At 43.4% G+C, this 19303-nt stretch overlaps 1 protein-coding gene across 2 annotated transcripts in view; it reads left to right on the top strand.

Moving 5' to 3' along the window:
* The window catches only part of adcy3a (adenylate cyclase 3a), a 102862-nt gene that overhangs the window by 72555 nt on the left and 11004 nt on the right, over positions 1 to 19303 (top strand). For both annotated transcript variants that reach the window (XM_048601290.1, XM_048601289.1), the window contains exons 14-20: positions 267 to 523; positions 3279 to 3360; positions 15114 to 15272; positions 15597 to 15743; positions 16879 to 16998; positions 17696 to 17825; positions 18903 to 19027. In XM_048601290.1, the coding sequence (XP_048457247.1) occupies positions 267 to 523; positions 3279 to 3360; positions 15114 to 15272; positions 15597 to 15743; positions 16879 to 16998; positions 17696 to 17825; positions 18903 to 19027 (1020 nt within the window). The remainder of the gene's footprint in view (positions 1 to 266; positions 524 to 3278; positions 3361 to 15113; positions 15273 to 15596; positions 15744 to 16878; positions 16999 to 17695; positions 17826 to 18902; positions 19028 to 19303) is intronic.

Below are 19303 nucleotides of genomic sequence, written 5' to 3'. Positions count from 1 at the left end.
TTTAGGGGCTGATTCTGGTGGGAATGAAGATTGAGGGGCTGATTCTGGTGGGAGTGAAGATTGAGGGGCTGATTCTGGTGGGAGTGAGGGTTGAGGGGCTGATTCTGGTGGGAATGAGGGTTGAGGAATGACGCTGGTGGGAGTGAGGATTATGGCAGAGCTGAAGTTTATGCTGGGATTTAAATAGGAGTCATCTTGTGATATTGTTGATGAAAATATTTTTGCCACTCCACTGTGTTGAGTAATTTTGGTGTTTTATTCCCAAGTTGAGCTGTCTGCATAGTTACCAAGCTTCGTCAAAAGGCAACCTGACCCAGGTCAGCAGGAGCTGTGTGAAACAACCAAAATACTACAGCTACATCTCTGTGTTGGCACTTATTGCCACAACCATGTTGGTGCAGGTCAGCCACATGGTGAAGGTGTTCCTGATGTTCATGATCACTGGGAGCTATGGCTTGGTCAGTGTCCTAAACTGGCGAGAGGTCTATGACGAGTATGACCGAGAACGTTTTCAGGAATTTCAGTAAGTATATAAAACAACCTGAACAAATGGAATTCTGATTAATAACAAAAATATTTCTGCAGCTAAGAGAAAGAAAACAGAGCCAAGTAGATGAAGACTCTGTGGGTCAGAGGCTCAGAGAGATTCAGATATTGGGAGTTTGTGTTCTTAAGATTCGAGAGTTTAAAATAAAACAAAGAACTGTGGATGCTGGAAATCTGAAACAAAACCAGAAATTGCTGGAGAAACTCAGCAGGTCTGGCAGTATCTGTGGGAAGAAAGCAAAGTTAGTGTTTCATGTCCAGTGACTGTGTATCAGAAGTTCTTTAGTTAGCCACAAGGTGAAGTTGCCTCTACACTATCACATCAAACACTCCCAGGACAGGGACAGCACAGGGTTAGATACAGAGTGTAACTCCTTCTACTATCATAAAACGAAAGTAAAGCTATCCCTATCCATTTTAAACTGCAAGCCGAAAGGAAAGCTGCCCTGACACTGTCCCCGTCAAGCCCTCCCAAGGCAGGCACAGCACAGCAATTAGATGCAGAGTTAAGCCCCCTGTACCCTTTTAAACTGAAAGCAAAGCTCTTTATACCTTTTAAACTTAAAGTAAAGCTCAATTGACACTGTCCCCGTCAAACAGTCCCTGGACAGGGTCAGCACAAGGTGAGATACAGAGTAAAATTCCCTCTACACTGTCACCAGCAAACACTACTAGGACAGGTACAGCACAGGGTTAAATACAGAGTAAAATTCCCTCTACACTGTCACCAGCAAACACTACTAGGACAGGTACAGCACAGGGTTAAATACAGAATAAAACTCTCTCTGCTCTTTTAAACTGCAACTAAACCTCTCTCCATAATCCTCATCAAACATTCCCAGGACAGGGACTGTACAGGGTTGAATACAGTGTGAACATCCTCTCCTATTTTAATATGAAACTAAAACTTTCTCTACAGTGTCTCCATCAAAGACTCCCAGCACAAGTACAGCATGGGCTTAGATACAGAGTAGTTTTCCCTCTATTCTTTTAACCTGGAAGTAAACCTTCCTGTACACAGTCCCCATCAAACATTCCCAAGTTAGATACAGCATAGGGTTAGATACAGAGTAGTTTTCCCTCTATTCTTTTAACCTGGAAGTAAACCTTCCTGTACACAGTCCCCATCAAACATTCCCAAGATAGATACAGCATAGGGTTAGATACAGAGCAGAGTCCCAGCGACACTGTCCCAATCAAATTCTCCCACGATGGGACAGCACAGGTTTAGATACAGAGTAAAGCTCCTTCTACTCTTTAACACTTAATAAAAAGCAGTTTGTATTCATTTAAGCTGAAAGTATAGTTCTCTCTACACTGTCTCTTTCAAACACTCACAGCACGGGTACAATACGGGGTTAGCCACAGCATAAAGTTCCCTCTACTCTGTCCCTGTCAAACACTCCCAGGACAAGTCTCACACAAGTTAGATACTGAGTAAAGCTCTCTCTATATGTGCTGTACCAGAGCACTGACTGCATTTCTGTCTCCAGGATCACTGTAACTGGGTGTTTGATTCTGAACCGGGATTCTTGGCCAATATCTGCTCCATCACTCAATTTGCAAACTTTATCATTGACATTGTCCATCTGCAACCCTGCCTCAGGCCATCTGCTGCTGAAGACCTCACCAATACGTTTGTTACCTTTCAAGTGGATATTTCCAAGGCTGCCATCTGAGTCTGCACAGTTCGCCCTAAGAGTCACTCCTGGTCTGGCAACATCTCAATTTTAAAACCCTCAACCCAGTTTTTACATCCCATCATAACCTCACCCCTCCCTATATCTGTAACCTTGACTGGTCCAACAATTCCCTGACATCCTTCAATTCTGCCTTTGTTTGTGTCCCTGATTTTGATCTCTGGAACATTGGTGTGTCTGCCTTTGTTTGCCAGGGCCTCATGCTCAAATTCCCTCACTAAAACCCTACCATTGTCACTTCTTCTTTACTATAGACCTCTCTAGCTTATCACTTTGACTAAGGTTCTACTTCTTCCCTGTGTGTCCAATTTGGAAATGCCTCTGTCCTCACCTTCAGATGTTTTACTCCATTGAAGGTACTGTTTCAATACTGGTTGTTGTCAGGCCTGATCTAGCCATTTGGCTTCAATTCCAGACTGACCTGGCTAACTCTTAACTAACTCCTGAAGAAGCCCAACAAGTCAATCGGCTGATATTAAACTGCTGCTAACAGTCGAAGAAGACCCACTGCTTTATCGGGGCACCTGCAAATGGTCAAAAAATACCAGCCTTTCCAGTAATGTTTGCATGCCAAGAAGATGGGCTAATGCATTTGCTGCTCCAGGAGCAATGGTTGTTGTACAAATTGGTAACAGAGTGGGTACAGAGGGGGTTCTTGAGACCAGGGCAAGGGTTTAGGTGCAGACTGGGTAGAAACGAGAGAGGCATGATGCAAGAGCCTGGGATGGTTGCATGACAAGGAAGAGGTGAAAGAAAAACAGTTGTACCTTCTGGTGGGGAATAATTACTGAAAATCTCAGCGATACAACACCCTAGAATCAGTAAATGCGATTAACTCAATGGCACAGGCAGCGAAATACATCTGACACATCAACCTTGGGTTTAGCCTGTAGTTAAACCTCAATGATAATCTACTGTGACCCTGGCTGTGTGTCCCCTGAGTGATTGTTATCCCTGACTGACTGTGCTACCAACCATCTCTGCCACTGACACTTATCGGGGACTAACTTCACGCTGTGTTTGTTTCCACAGATCACTTGTGGTGCCATCTCGGTTTTCCATGGTAGCCATGATCTTCGTCATGATGATAAGTCTTTACTATTTCACTCGACATGTAAGTGCGGTTAACTCTGTGACAGGATAGGCTTAGGGATGGAGATCTGTGGTGAGCGGCACAGGTCACTGGGCTCGGAGTCAGTGAGCCGGGGTCACTGGATTCAGGGTCATTGGGCACAGGGTCACTGGGCTCGGGGTCACGGAGCCAGGGTCATTGGGCACAGGGTCACTGAGCTCGGGGTCACTGGATTCGGGGTCACTGGGCTCGGGGTCCATGTGTGGGAGCTGGGGAACAGGGTGTCTGAGGGTTCCAGAATCAGGCAGCGTCCAGTCAGAAAATTTGAGAAATGATGTGTGCTGAGAGTAATGTGCTTGGGAAAAACAGGTGGCTTTGGACCTGAAATAGTAGGAACTGCCGATGCTGGAGAATCTGAGATAACAAGGTGTAGAGCTGGATGAAGACAGCAGGCCAAGCAGCATCAGAGGAGCAGGAAAGCTAACGTTTCGGGTATAGACCCTTTCTTTCTAAAGCTGCCCCCCACTGTAGGTTTCCTCATCCCCTGTCACAGATTCATTGAAGGAAATTGAGGTGATTTGGAAAAAGGAAACCTGCACTCCAAGATTTTCATCCTGCATTCATCAGGATAGAGAAATGTAAGATCTCAAAAGAAACACACGTTCCACACTAATAACATAATTTCTACCTTGCACAAGGAGACCATTCATCTCATCAGGTCCATGTCAGCACTCCAGATGAGCCCTTCATTCCCTTGCCTTCTGGTAAACCTAGACATTCATTATTTTCAAATCGTAATCCAAAACCCTTTTGAAAGCCTTGATTGAATCAGCCTCCACGACCCTTTCAGGCAGGTTATTCACATTCTCACTACTCTTTGTGTCAGAAAGTTACCTGGGGCCCAGATACAGTGACCTGGGGCTAGGAAGCAGTGACCTGGGACTCTCACATTCACCTGTTGACAGCTGGTATCAATTTAATTGGCAGCTAAGGGCCTGTCCCTAAATAGCAGTAAATTAGAGAAATGTAATATTAACTGAGGGATTAACTGAGAAGCACCAGAGACAAGTAAAAGTCAAGCTAGCATAATAAAGTAGGATAAATACCGATGATAAGTAATAATAGGATAAGGGATTGGTTTGCTCATTCCTAGACTGCCAGTTTGTGATGCAGCGTGTTACCAATGGAATGGGTTTAATTCCCGCTCTGGCTGAAGTTACCATGAAGGACTTTCTTTCTCAATCTTGCCCCTCACCTGAGGCAGAATGACCCCCAGATTAAACTGCCACCAGTCATCTCTGTCGAAAGGGAGCACAGCCCTGAGGTCCAGTAAGGCTATGGCTATTTCACCTTAATAATAGGGTGGGTAAGCCAAAGCAGAATAAGAGAAGACCGAAGTTAAGGTAACGGGAGTATCTTTAAGATTAAGTAAAAAGAAGCCTTGGGAAACAAGGCTTAGTCAGTTTAAGACATAGCAGGTGACATGTGTGACCTGTCAAATGTGAGAAGGACTTGCCTGAAGGGAGAAGGTGATAAGACAGAAGTTGCGATACACATCAGTACCAACAGTAGAGATAGAATGAGTAATGAGTTCTTGCATCAAGAATAAGGAGCTAGGTAGCAGACTAAAGAGCAGGAGCTCAAAGGTTGTAATCTCTGGATCATTCCCAGTCCCATGTGCCAGTGTGTACAGAAATAGGAGTACAGGGCAGATGAATATACAGCTCAACAGCTGGTGCAAGAAGGAAGGTTTGAGATTGCTGGATCGGTGGGACCATTTCTGGGGACCTGTACAAGCTGGACCTGAATAGGATCAACATCCTTGCTGGTGGGTTTGCGAGTGCACTTGGAAGGAATTTAACACAATGTGTTCGTACAGCTGGGACACAGTGTACTTTAGGAAAGGAACCAAGGCAGAAAGAGCTCAGCCATGTTACGTCTCAAGGGAGTAAGGTGAGGTTGGATGGCCTCTAATGCAATATTATGGGTAAGACAACTGAGTTAACGATGTGGATTGACATTTGGAATTGTGATGTTGTCACAGAGACATGATTGAGGGGGGAGCAGAACTGGCAATTCGACATTCTGGGGTACGGTGTCTGCAGGCAAGATAGGGGCTGGTGTAAAGGAGAAGGTGGTGTTGCATAATTAAAAAAGGAGTCAGTTACTGCAGTAAGGAGGGATACAATCTTGTAAAGGTCTTCAAATGAGGCTTTGTGGGTAGACCTTTGGAATAAAAAGGGGGGCTATCACATTGCTATGAGTGTAATTTTGACCTTAAACAGTCAGTGGGCAATAGAGGAGCAATTCACTGTGGTGTGTAAAATCAATACTAGATTGATTTTATTAGGGGATTTCAACTTCCCTAGCATTAATTGGGATAGTCATAGTGTAAAGGAATTAGAAAGGGCAGATTTCTTGAACTGTATTCAGAAGAGCTTTCTATACCAGTGTGTAGAAGAACAAAGAACAGTACATAGGAACAGACCCTTCGGCTCACCAAAACTGTGCTGATGCATGATGCCTTTCTCAATTAAAAATCTTTTGCCTGTATGCTATCCGTATCGGTCTATTCCCTGCCTATTCATAAATCTATCAAGATACCTCTTAAGCATTGCTATTGAGTCTGTCTCCACCACCTCCTCTGGCAGCACATTCCAGGCACTTTCTACCTCTGTGCAAAAAAACCTGCCTTTCACATCTCCTTTAAACTTATACTCTTGTACCTTAAACCTCTGAGCCCAAATAATTGATATTTCTACCCTGGGAAAATCATACTATCCATTCTATTCATGCCTGTCATAATTTTGTAAACTTCTATCTGATTGCACCTTATCTTTTGACATTCAAATGAAAACAAGCCAAGTTTATCCAATCTCCTCATAGCTAAAACCCTCCAAACCAGACAGCATCCTGGTAAACCATTACCGTACCCTCTCCAAAGCCTCCACATCCTTCTGCTGACCTACACTTCTCTCTCTCTGCTGTACAACAGTGCCAGCCATGGTGCCAATGATCTAGCTGCTGCTGCTTTCCCTGAGAGGCCATTCCCCCCAAAATGGTATCCAAGACAGTATAGGAGCTGCAGCTGAACACACTTCCTGTATACATAGTCACCATGGAAACTGGAAGTGTCCCTGATTTGCCACATATTCCAAGGGGCTCAGTTCTCATGCCATTTTGAACCTTTTCAGCTGCAAACACTAAACTAGGAACTGATTACACAACTTAATCTATTTGTCACCAAACTCAGGTCTCTCACTTATGCTCTCTATTCTTAGCAGACTACAACTACAAAAAGTAAATACATTTTTAAAATTTTATTTCACTTGTTTCTCTGATTACCTGTTTTTGAGATGTTATTATATACCTCAAGAGCAGGCCTCCCAATCCAGGGGTAAGGACACTGTGAAAATCTGGTTCCTGAGCAGCCAAGCCTGTGTCCACAATCCTCTTCTCCATCTAGCCAACATCTTCCAGAATGCTCCTAGTTGCTTCACACCAACACCCATGGAAGGTCCAATGTGAGATGGTGCAATGCTGGACCTAATCTGGGGACTGAAGCCAGACAGGTGTCTGAGGTGATAGTGGGGGAGCATTTTAGTGATACTGACCACAACACCATATGATTTACGTTTTTTATGAAAAACAAGAAAGATGGCTTGCAAAAAGGGTTTTGGATTGGAGAAAGGCAGAATTTTTAAGTTATGTAGGAACTGGCCACATTAGACTGGGAACAGTGACTTCTGAGTAAATCTGCAGCAGAACAGTGGGAGGTGTTCAAAAAGCAGTTACAGAGGGAGCAATTCAACAAAGGAACTGGTGAAATATAGAAAGTGCAGGGGGAACATAAGAAAGCAGTTAGAAGAGCCAAAAGGGGATGTGAAAAAGCACTGGCAGGAGTAAGTTTAGGGAGAATCCCAAGACATTCTATAAGTGTATCAAAAGGAAGAGGATAACCAGGCAAAGAGTAGACCCCATTAGAGACCAAGGGGGCAATCAGTGTGTGGACATGTAGGACATCAGTCGGGTGTTAAAAGTGTACTTCACTTCTGTCTTCACTCAGGAGAAAGAGGATGTAGGACAGAATTCAGGAAGAGTGGCCATGAGGTTCTTGAGCAGTTTGACATAAGGAGTGTAAATGTATTGTGGAAGACACAGGGAGGAAAGCACAGGGGCTCAGACCCACATTGTTGATTCTGCTCTGACCCCAAGGGAGGTGCCAGAGAATTACCATAGAATCCCTACAGTGTGGAAACAGGCCCTTTGGCTCAACAAGTCCACACTGACCCTCAGAGCATCCCACCCAGACCCATCCCCCTGGAACCCACCTGATCTACACATCCCTGAGCACTTTGGGCAATTTAGCATGGCCAATCCATCTAGTCTGCACATCTTTGGACTGTGGGAGGAAACCAGAGGAAACCCACACAGACACGGGGAGAATGTGCAAACTCCACACAGACAGTCACCTGAGGGTGGAATCGAACCCAGGTCCCTAGTACTGTGAAGCAGCAGTGCTAACCACTGAGCCACCGTGCTGCCCTGGATTGAAGGACACCTAATGTAGTTCGAGAGGCAAGAGTGGACATCAGACCACTGGAAAATGAAGCTGGAGAAGTAGTAACGGGGAACAAAGAAATGGCAGAAGAACTGAATAGGTACTTTGCATCAGTTTTCACAGTGGAAGAAACTAGCAGCAAACCAGGACTTCAGGAGAGTCACGGATTAGAGTAGTAAAGTGTAGTGGCCATCACTAAGGAGGAGGTGCTTGGGAGCCGAAAAGTCTGAAGGTGGATAAATCACCTGGGACCAGTTGGACGACACCCCAGGGTTCTGAAGGAGATAGCTGAGGAGCTTGTGGAAGCATTGATGGTGACTTTACAGGAATCATTGCAGTCAGGGAGGGTGCCAGAGGACTAGAAATTGGCTAATGTAATGCCCCTGTTTAAGAAGGGATGGAGTCAGAAGACAGGAAACTATATGATCAGTTAACCTGACCTTGGTCATTGATAAGATTTGAAAGTTCATTCTCAAGGGTGAAATTGTGGTGTAGTTGGAAGTGTGTGGTGAATAGAGCTGAATTGGATGACTTCATCAAGGGGAGGTCATGCCTGTCAAACTTGTTAGAATTCTTTGAGGAGGTAATGAGCAAATTAGACAAAGGAGAGTCAGTGGACATGATCTATTTGGATTTCCAGAAGGCCTTTGACTTGGTGCCACTCAGGAGGCTGCTAAATAAGATAAGAGCCCGTAGTGTCTGGGGCAAGATACTGGCATGGATTGAGGACTGACTGACTAGCAGAAGGCAAAGAGTCGGGTTAAAGGGGTCTTTTTCAGTCAGCACCCGTTGGTGAGTGGATTTCAGGGGTCCACAACTATTCACGTTAGATTCAATGATCTGGACAAAGGAACTAAGGGCATTGTTGCTAAGTTTTCAGAAGACACAAAGATTGATGAAGGGACAGGTAGCGGTGATAAAGTGAGGAGGTTGCAGAAGGATTTGGACAGGCTAGGAGAGTGAGCACAGAAGTGGCAGTTGGAATATAATGTGGGAAAGTGTAAGTTTATGCACATTGGTAGGAAGAATAGAGTCATAGACTACTTTCTAAACAGGGAAAGGCTTCATAAATCTGAAGCACAAAGGGACTTGGGGTCTTTATTTAGGATTCTCTTAAGGTTAACATGCAGATTTAATTTGCAGTTAGGAAAGCAAATGCAATATTAGCATTCATTTAAAGTGGAATAGGCTACAAGACAGAGGTAACACAGTGTGGAGCTGGAGGAACACTGCAGGCCAGGGAGCATCAGCGGAGTAGGAAAGTTAAACGTCAGCTTTCCTGCTCCTCTAATGCTGCTTGGCCTGCAGTGTTCATCCAGCTCTATAATTTGTTATCTCTGACTCCAGCATCTGCAGTTCTATCTTTGAATACAAGAACAGAGATGTACTGCTGAGGCTGTATAAGGCTCTGGTTAGACTGCATTTGGAATATTGTGAGCAGTTTTGGACTTGGTATCTAAGGAAGGATGTTGACTTTCACTTGAATGTTGAAGGATGAGTGGTGACCTGATAACAGTTTACAAAATTATGACAGGCATAGATGGGATAATAGCCTTTTCCCCAGGGTATAAATGTCAATTATTAGGGGACATAGATTTAAGGTCAAAGGGGGAAAGTTTAAAGGAGATGTGAGAGGCAGGTTTTTTTTGCACAGAGGGTTGTAAGTGCCTGAATGTGTTGCCAGAGGAAGGTGGTGGAGGCGGATACAATAGCAACATTTAAGAGGCATCTTGACAAATATATGAATAGGCAGAGAATCGATGGATACAGACTGTGTAGAGGCAAAAAGTTTTAAGTTTAGAAAGGCATCATGTGTCAGTACAGTCTTGGTGGGCTGAAGGGCCTGTTCCTGTGCCTATACTGTTCTTTGTACTTTGATATGCTGGCCTTGGAAGGGGGTCCGGAGGCAGCTCACAAGAATGATCCCAGGGATGAAGTGCTTGTCATATGAGGAGTTGTTGTGGACTCTGCGTCTGTACGCGATGGAGTTGAGAAGAATGTAGAATCATAGAATCCCTACAGTATGAAAGAAGGCCATTCGGCCCATTGAGTCCACACCGACCCTCCAAAGAGCAGATTCACCACCCCCTGGCTGAAGAACTTCCTCTACATCGCAGTTCTAAAAGGTCGTCCTTTCACTCTGCGGCAGTATCCCTTGGGTCCTAGTCTCTCCTACTAGTGAAAGCACCTTCTCCATGCCCATTCTATCCAGGCCTTATCAGTATTCTGTAAGCTTCAATCAACGGGGAGGCGATGGCCTAGTGGTATTATTGCTGGACTGTCAACTTGGAGACCCAGATAATGTCCTAGGGACCTGGGTTCAAATCCCACCATGGCAGATGGTGGAATTTGAATTCAATAAATATCTGGAATTAAGAATCTAATGGTGACCATGAACCCATTGCCAATTGTCAGGAAAAACCCATCTGGTTCACTAATGTCCTTTAGGGAAAGAAACTGCCATCCTTACCTGGTCTGGCCTACATGTGACTCCAGACCCATAGCAATGTGGTTGACTCTAAACTGCCCTCTGGGCAATTAGGGATGGACAATAAATGCTGCCTAGCCAGCGACACCCTCATCCCATGAATGAATAAAGAAAAAAAATCCCTACCCCTAAAATTGCTCATAATATTCCAAATATAATATTATATAGCCTTATGCAGTACTGTTTCCCTCGTGATTATAATTTCACCACGTTTTTCTCTCCATTTCCTGATTTAAAGCTATTGCTGGATTTTTTTGTGTGATCTGTGGTGAAGATAGAAGCAAAATATTTGTTCATATTGATTTCCCAGTCTCACTGTCCAGAGGACCAACACTCAATCTGGTTCTTTCCTTTTTAAATACCTATAGGAACTTTGGCTATTTGTCTTTCTATCTCCACCTAGCTTTCTGTTATAGTCTGTGTTCTTTCTCCAGGTCAATCTTTTAGTCATTCTCTGTCGATTTTTATATTCTGACCAATCATCTGACCTGTCACTCATCTTTGTGCAGTTATATGCTTTTCTTTTAATAAGTTTTATGCTTTTCCTAAGTTCTTCAGTTGACTATGGATGATGGGTCTTCCCATTTGAATTTTTAATTATAGAAATATACTTAGTCTACATATTCTCAAATATCCCCTTAAATGTCTGCTGCTGTGAGGTTGTAGACTTGCTCGCCGAGCCAGTGGGTTTCGTTGCAGACATTTTGTCACTCTGCTGGGTAACATCATCAGTGTGCCTGTGGTGAAGCGTTGGTGTTCTGTCCTGCTTGTTATTTATATGCCTCAGTTTGCTGGGGTGGTTGGCATCACTTCCGGTTCTGTTTTTCAGTGGTTTGTATATCGGGTCCAGATCATTGTGTTTGTTGATGGAGTTCTGGTTCAAACACCAGAGAATTCCTGGAGGCCAGGCATTCCAACTGGAACTCCATCAACAAACACATTGAAATGGACCCAATATACATAGTTACCTCTATTTAAGTTTAAAACTCTAGTTTTAGACCTAATCTTCTTCCTTTTCAAACTGGATGTAAAATTTAATCACATTGTGGTCACTGATACCTCGGATATTTTTAATCCTAGGTTATTAATTAATCCTGTCACATTTGTTATGGTGTTGATGGGAGGCGTGAGCTGCTAATCAACTCCCACTACTCCACAAGATGTACCTGCTTGATTCAGTCGCCAGATTGGTAAAATTGTTTCCTTTATTATTGTTGTCCAGAATAAGAGACCTGAACCAGGTTTCATTCATTGAAAAACCATGATAATTCAAGATAATGTTTTTAAAAAACCAAGGCAGTACAGCTCTGTAGAGATGATATGTTTTTTCTAAACAAGTAAAGAAAGGAAAAGTGAAAGAACCCAGCCCCAGACCGGACCTCATTTCCAACCGAAGGTTAGTCAGACTTAGGTCTTTGAATGGAAGTAGCAGTTCAGATGTCGGAGCTTATGAAGTAAGTCAGAGATATCGATATTTGGGAAGGTTCTCATTTTCCCAAAAATTCTTCACTGAGAGAGAGATATGTGCAGCTTGTCCAGCTGTAAGATTTCTTCCTATATTTTTAGTGGTGGGGGATGGAGGGTGGTGTGGGTAAGAGAGAGAGAGAGACAGAGAATCTCTTCCTTCTACTAAATTACCCGGGGCCTGGAAAAAACAGAAAGCAACTCCAGAAGAGTGTTTCTAGGTGACCTTCAGTACATAGGCCATGTATTTTTCAGACCAAATTTGTGTAGCAATTAAAGCATCAATCTACATTTTTTATCTCTCTTAAAAGATTTACTTATTTTTTTTCCAAAGATTTGTTAACTTCACAATACTTAGCAGGGGAGTCTTAGCCCACGTTACTGTTGAACAATTCCAAGAAATCACGTGTCCCTTCAAAATCTTGGTAAACCCTTCTAAAACCATAATGTCCAAGTTGTTCCATATTCTAGTTCTAACGTTCCTTAAATATAAATATGTATTCCAAACATATTACACAGCACCAAGATTAACACAACCTGTTCTCTGGCCAGTTCTGGAATGTACTGCTGTAACAAACTATCTTGAAAGTATTGCAAAGTATTTATGAATTGGAAAGCAGGAAGTTAGATAGGCAGGGAAATGCAGTGCTGTGGTCCCTTTAAAGGACTTGTGCTTCGTCTGTGCATAGAGATTTTTAAAATGTTGGTCTTTGAGTAACCAGAGGGTGCAATTATAGAAAGTACTTGTAATGGAAACACTTGTAGCAATAGGACCTTAGAGGTGAAAGGCAAAACCTCAGACTTGTTTTGATGTTTTGACGACAAGTTCAAATTTAGTCAATCAATTTAAACCAAACCCTTAGAAACTTAAAAAACCTATCAAATTTAAATCTGATTGCATTGACAGCCTAAATCCAATAATATTGTGAGAATTTGTTGCATCATCGGCGGTATTTAAGGAAGTGTTTTTTGAAAATTGGCAGAGAGAGGGAGAGAGATAGAGCCAAGGGCCATAAGACAGCACCTTTTGCTTTCAGAGAAAGCCCATCTAATTTAAAGGTACCACTGTAGTTTAGATAAAAATCCTCACAGAAGCAATTACAGAAAGACATCTGTAAAGGAAGATCGTCAGGAGAAAGGCTGGAGAAAGCAGGAAGTCTCAGAAGACAATCTCTGTGAACTTGGAGAGATTAAGTTTTAATTTATTGTGCTCTTATTAATTGGATTTATTAAGTGGGACTTGTGTTGACTTGAACAGTATTCCAGTACAATTTAGACCAGTTAAGGAGTAGTTATTGTAAAGGGGAGATAGTGTTCGGTTTGTTAGTATCTCTTTTAATTTATTCATTGTTAAGGTTAAATAAATAAATTGTTACTTGTTATTTATAAAGTGGATTAGGGATTTCCTTTCCTTTAACCATTAATTTAACAGATTACGAGGGGTAACTATTAGAAGGGAACCTCCACTCCCGTAATAGCAGATTGGGGCTTGTGTAGGTTTAATTATTAGAGGGGTTTGGCCATTCCCTCTGTGTAACAAAAGCATTCTATAAACTCCTCTTCCTGCACATTGAGGATACCTTCCATTGTGTTGTGTGACATTATCGTTATACTAAATGGGATAGATTTTGAGCAGATCTAGCTACTCACCACTGAGCATCCATGAGACATTGTGGGCCATCAGCAGTAGCAGAACTGTACTCCAACACAGTCTGTAACCGGCATATCCCCCACTCAACTATTACCGTCAGGCCAGGGGATCAACGCTGGTTCAACAAAGAGTGCAGGAGGGCATGCCCAGAGCAGCACCAAACACACCAAAAATGAGGTGCCAACCTGGTGAAGCTAGAAAACAGAGTATTTGCACACTAAACAGAATAAGCAGGAAATGATAGACAGAGCTAAGCAATCCCACAACCAAGAGATCAGATATAATCTCTGCAGTCCTGCAACATCTAATTAAACAACTCACTGGAAGAGGAGACTTCACAAATATCCCAATCCTCAATAATGGAAGAGGGCAGCACATCAATACAATAATGAAAGCTGAAGTATTTGAAACAATCGCCAGCCAGAAGGGCTAAGTGAATAATCCATCATGGCCTCTTCCAGAGGTCTCCAGCATCACAAGTGCCAGTCTTCAGCTAATCGATTCACTTCACATGATATAAAGGAAAGAATGAAGGCACTGGATACTGCAAAGGCAATGAGCCCTGATAACATTCCGGCAGTAGTACTGAAGACTTGTGCCCCAGAACTTGCCATTCCCTAGTCAAGCTGTTCCAGTACAGCTATAAAATTAACATCTACCCGACAATGTGGAAGAGGCCCAAATATGACTTGTACACAAAAAGCAAGACAAATCCAACTGGGCCAATTACTGCCCCATCAGTGTCCTCTCGATCATCAGTAAAGTGATGGAAGGTGTCACTAACAGTGCTATCAAGCAGCACCTGCTCGGAAATAACCTGCTCAGTGACGTCCAGTTTGGGTTCCACCAGGGCCACTCAGCTCCTGACTTCATTACAGCCTTGGTTCAAACATGGACAAAAGAGCTAAATGCCAGAGGTGAAGGGAGAGCGACAGCCCTTGATATCAAGGCTCATTCGACTGACTATGACATCAAAGTGTTTCAATAAACTGGAGTCTGTGCAATCGAAGGAAAAGAACTCGTTTGGAGTAGTTCAGTAGATAACGTCCCACTATTGCTTTATACACATTTATCCCTTTAAGATAACAAAACTGTCAAGCTTCAGTTGACCTTCTAGCATCAAAAGCTGGTGAGAGAATTCCAGAGTGCCAGTTGGCCTCAGTACCATTGAGTCATGCTACTATGTGAAGTGCACACAATGGCTCGGTTCAAAGAGTTAACAACATTCACACAAAAACCATTGTCCTCAAGAGGAAATAGTTTGACCCAATCAAATCCTTTAATCATTTTAAACACCTCAATTAGAACACTATTTCATCCTGTACACTCAGGATAAGAGAAACCTAGTCTATAATCTAACCATTAATTGCCATTATCGCTGAAACCCCTTATCTGCAGCCTGAACTGTACTCTCCAGAGCTGAGTGCAGTTTACTGCAGCTGAGATCTGAGCAAGGAATGTTTCAGAGTGAAATCTGTGTGACTTATAAGACTCATTGATACTGGAAATGTCGATTGTTTTATCTCAGCAGGTTCTGAAGGGTCAGGGGTAGAAAGAAGGGAGAATAACTGCAGAATATGACTCCTGTGTGCTTTATCAGTCCTACAAACAATGAGCTCCCTCTCTCTCAGGTGGAAAAGTTGGCACGGACACTGTTCCTGTGGAAGCTTGATGTCCATGAGCAGAAGGAACGAGTTTACGAGATGCGGCGATGGAATGAAGCGCTTGTCACCAATATGTTACCGGAACATGTTGCTCGGCATTTCCTTGGTTCCAAGAAGAGAGATGAGGTGATTGACAAGTCACATTTATTACCCATGTTTCTTCTGTGTGTGTGTCTCTCTCTCTTTCTCTCTCTCTCCATCTCTCTCTCTCTCCCCCTTTGTCTTTCTTTCCATCTCTCTGTATCAACCTCTCTGTCTGTTTCTTGCTCTCCCTTTCACCCTTTCTCTCTGTCACCCTCTCTCTATCACCCTGTCTCTCTCTCTCTCCATCACCTTCTCTCACTCACTCTCCCTAACTTCCTCTCTAATACTCCTGATGCCTCTCTAACAGCGCTAACTCACTCTGGATACTGTTACTGAAATATTTCTCAAATGTTTTCCTTCCTGCAGGAATTGTATAGTCAGTCGTATGATGAGATTGGGGTCATGTTTGCATCAATCCCCAATTTCTCTGACTTCTACACTGAGGAGAGTATTAACAATGGAGGCATCGAGTGTCTGCGATTCCTCAATGAAATCATCTCGGATTTTGATGGCGTAAGTAGTGGATCTGAATTTGCTCAATTTGTAACTGTACCAGGTAATATTCTGGGGACTCAGGTATGATTCCCACTAGTTCAGATGGGTAGCAACAGTGATTGTCCTGAGCAAAGGTCATCGCCAGATACTGGCTGACATCCAGGAGTGTCAAAATGAAGATGTCGATGAGAAGTTATGTCTGGTGGTCAGGGTTGGATGCCGACATAGTCATGTTGGTGGGGCCATGTCCAGAGTGTCAGCAGGCACAAAAATTACTGCAGCAGCTGCCCACATTCATGGGAGTGGCCAGGTAAACCCTGGACTATGCCAGTCCTTTCATGGGTTCTGTTTTTAGTCATTGATGCGAAATCAGGTTCTGTGACATACAAAGTTCGGGTAGGTGAGGTGGTTCTGAACAAGTACGTGGAGCATATGAAAGCTGTGAACTTGAAAACAATGCAGGACCAAAATATACCCATCCCTTCAACATCCAGCAAGGCTGTCAGAACCCATGGGTTCTCCCCATCCACCGAGCTTCGAAGAAACCTCTGAGGATAAGTTGGACACAGCAGATGTCACAGCTTCGATGCCATTACCACCTGAAGAAGCAGATGAATTTTGGCGGAGACACTCTGGGTGCAAGAGGCTGCCTACAGTCTGGTACATGTCGCTGTATCCAAGGCAGAGTCGGAGGAACTGGACCTGGTGTGAAAATGCCCCAGAAGAAGCTACAGGAGAAAGAATGGGCCTACGTCCCGACTAAGAAGGGGAGGGATGAAGCGATTAGAACAAGATCAGCAAGGTTAACCTGGTCCAATCAGGGAGCCCTGGCTGACACATATAAACAGGAGTGTCAGGGGTTCTGTTTGCTCTAGGAGCCAGTTCTGAGCTAGCTGGGTCAGTGTCATGTACTATGTGCGTGTAAATAAAGGGTGAAGTTACTTCGACATCCTCGTGTTCAAATATTCCATTGCCTCACTTCTCCCTTTTTCTACAACCTGAGACTTGAAGATTGCCAAGTTCCCATTCAGCTTGTACCTGGCTTATCCAATTGCTAAGTAATGACAGATGTCTGAGCTCTGATTGATGGGTCTCCTACTATGGTTTACCGTTTAAATCCATCCCTACCTTCATATTCTTCTCTCTTTCTCAGTTATTGGATGAACCCCAGTTCCGAAACATCACCAAAATCAAGACCATCGGTAGTACCTACATGGCAGCATCAGGCTTAATACCAGACACTGTTCCCAGCAGTTACAATAATACTGTCAAAGTAAGTGCTTCTTGACAGTGTGTGTCTCTGTCTGTCTGTCTGTGTGTGTGTCTGTGTGTGTGTGTGTGTGTGTGTGTGTCTGTCTGTCTGTCTGTTTGTCTGTGTGTCTATCTGTTTGTCTGTGTGTGTGTGCGCGTGTGATTTTAAAAATCAGAGTTCACCCATTTGAGCTGCAACACAAAAGGACCTGAGGGTATTTATACATGAAATACAGGAAGCTAACACACAGGCACAGCAGGGAATCAGGAATGCCAATGGACTGTTAGCCTTTATTTCAAGGGGGTTGGAGTATAAGAGTAGGGAAGTCTTACTGTAACTGTACAAGGTGCTGGGGAGACCACATCTGCAGTACTGTAACAGTTTTAATCCCCTTATTGAAGGAGAGATATCATTTCATTAGAGGCAGTTCAGAGAAGGTTCACTGAGATGATTGCTGGTAAAGGGATATTATTGTAAACCGAGGCTAAACGGATTGAACTCTAAACATTAGAATTCAGACTAATGTGTCCTCCAGGCCTGATGAAAGGTGTAAACCCGAAATGTTAACTCTCTGCTCCTCTGATGCTGCCTGACCTGCTGTGTTCCTCCAGCTCCACACTGTATTTACTCTGACTCCAGCCTCTCTGACTCCTGCCCACCAGTTGATCTTACTCATTAGCATATTTATTAACTCGTTTATTCTCACTCTATTTTCCAGAAGGATCAACAAGAATCAGTGAAGGAACGCTGGCAGCACCTAGCAGATCTGGCAGACTTTGCATTGGCCATGAAAGTCACTTTAATGAACATCAATTATCAATCATTTAACAACTTCATGCTACGCATCGGTAAGAGTGATTAACATAATCTCACCATATCTCAGATTAAAGTGACCTCACCATGTCTCAGATTAACACAATCTCACTGTGTCTCAGATTAACTATGATCTCAGATTAAATACTATCAGTGTATCTCAGAGTAAAGTAATTTCTAAAATTAAAGTAGCCTCACCATGTCTGAGATTTAAATTATCTCATCAGAGATTTCAGTGATTTCGCTGTGTCTCAGGTGAAAGTACTCTCATAGAGTCATACAGCACAGAAGCAGGCCGTTCGGCCCAACTCACCAATGTCAACCAAATTTCCTAAACTGAACTAGTCCCATTTTCCTGCGTTTGACCCATATCCCTCTAAACCGTTCCTGTCCAAATGTCTTTTAAGTGTTGTAATTGTACCCATCTCTACCACTTTCTCTGGCAGCTTGTTCCATACATACATCACCCTCAGTGTGAAAATGTTGCCCCTCAGGTGCCTTTTAAATTTTTCCCCTCTCACATTAAACCTGTGCCCTCTAGTTTTGGACTCTCCTACTCTGAGGAAAAGACCTTGGCTATTCACCTATTTATGCCGCTCATTACCTTATAAACACTCAGCCTCATACGTTCCAGGTAAAAAAGTGTCCCAGCCAATTCAGTTTCCCCTTACAACTCAAACCTTCTAGTCTCAATAACATCCTTGTACATCTTTTTTGCACTTTTTCCAGTGTAATAACATCCTTCCTATAGTAAGGTGACCAGAATTGTATGCTGTACTCCAAATGTGGCATTACCAATGTCTTGTACAGCTGTAACATGACATTCCAACTCCTGTACTCAATGCTCTTACGAATGAAGGCAAGCGTGTCAAACGCCTTTCTTCACCACCCTGTCTACCTGTCTATCTCAGATTAAAGAAATCTTATTGTGCTGAGGATGAAAGCAATCTCGCCATGTCTCAGATTAAAGTGCTGTCATTGCGTCGAGCATAAAAAGCATAAATCTCCTTTGCGTGTCCCATGTCTATTATATGGCAATGAGTTGAACATTGGATGCACTTGAATTCAGCCTCAAGCACTCACTTGTTATCTTGGTGCTACATTCATTTCAGGTATGAATAAAGGAGGGGTTCTTGCGGGAGTGATTGGTGCAGGAAAACCACATTATGATATCTGGGGGAATACGGTTAATGTTGCCAGCAGAATGGAGTCAACAGGACAGCTGGGGAATATCCAGGTAATTGACACTCATTGTGTCAATTGATAGTCATTGTGAACACTGTGTTGTGTAGGAGTCGGTGTGAACGGTGTGGGGTGTGTAGTAGTCGGTGTGAACACTGTGTTGTGCAGTAGTCGGTGTGAACGGTGTGGGGTGTGTAGTAGTCGGTGTGAACGGTGTGGGGTGTGTAGGAGTCGGTGTGAACGGTGTGGGGTGTGTAGTAGTCGGTGTGAACGGTGTGGGCTGTGTAGTAGTCGGTGTGAACGGTGTGGGGTGCGTAGTAGTCGGTGTGAA

The sequence above is a fragment of the Rhincodon typus genome, chromosome 9 (assembly GCF_021869965.1).
Source record: "Rhincodon typus isolate 14 chromosome 9, sRhiTyp1.1, whole genome shotgun sequence".
Taxonomy (NCBI): Eukaryota; Metazoa; Chordata; class Chondrichthyes; order Orectolobiformes; family Rhincodontidae; genus Rhincodon; species Rhincodon typus.
The sequence above is the reverse complement of the archived record's forward strand: the minus strand, read 5'-3'. Positions and strand labels throughout refer to the sequence as shown.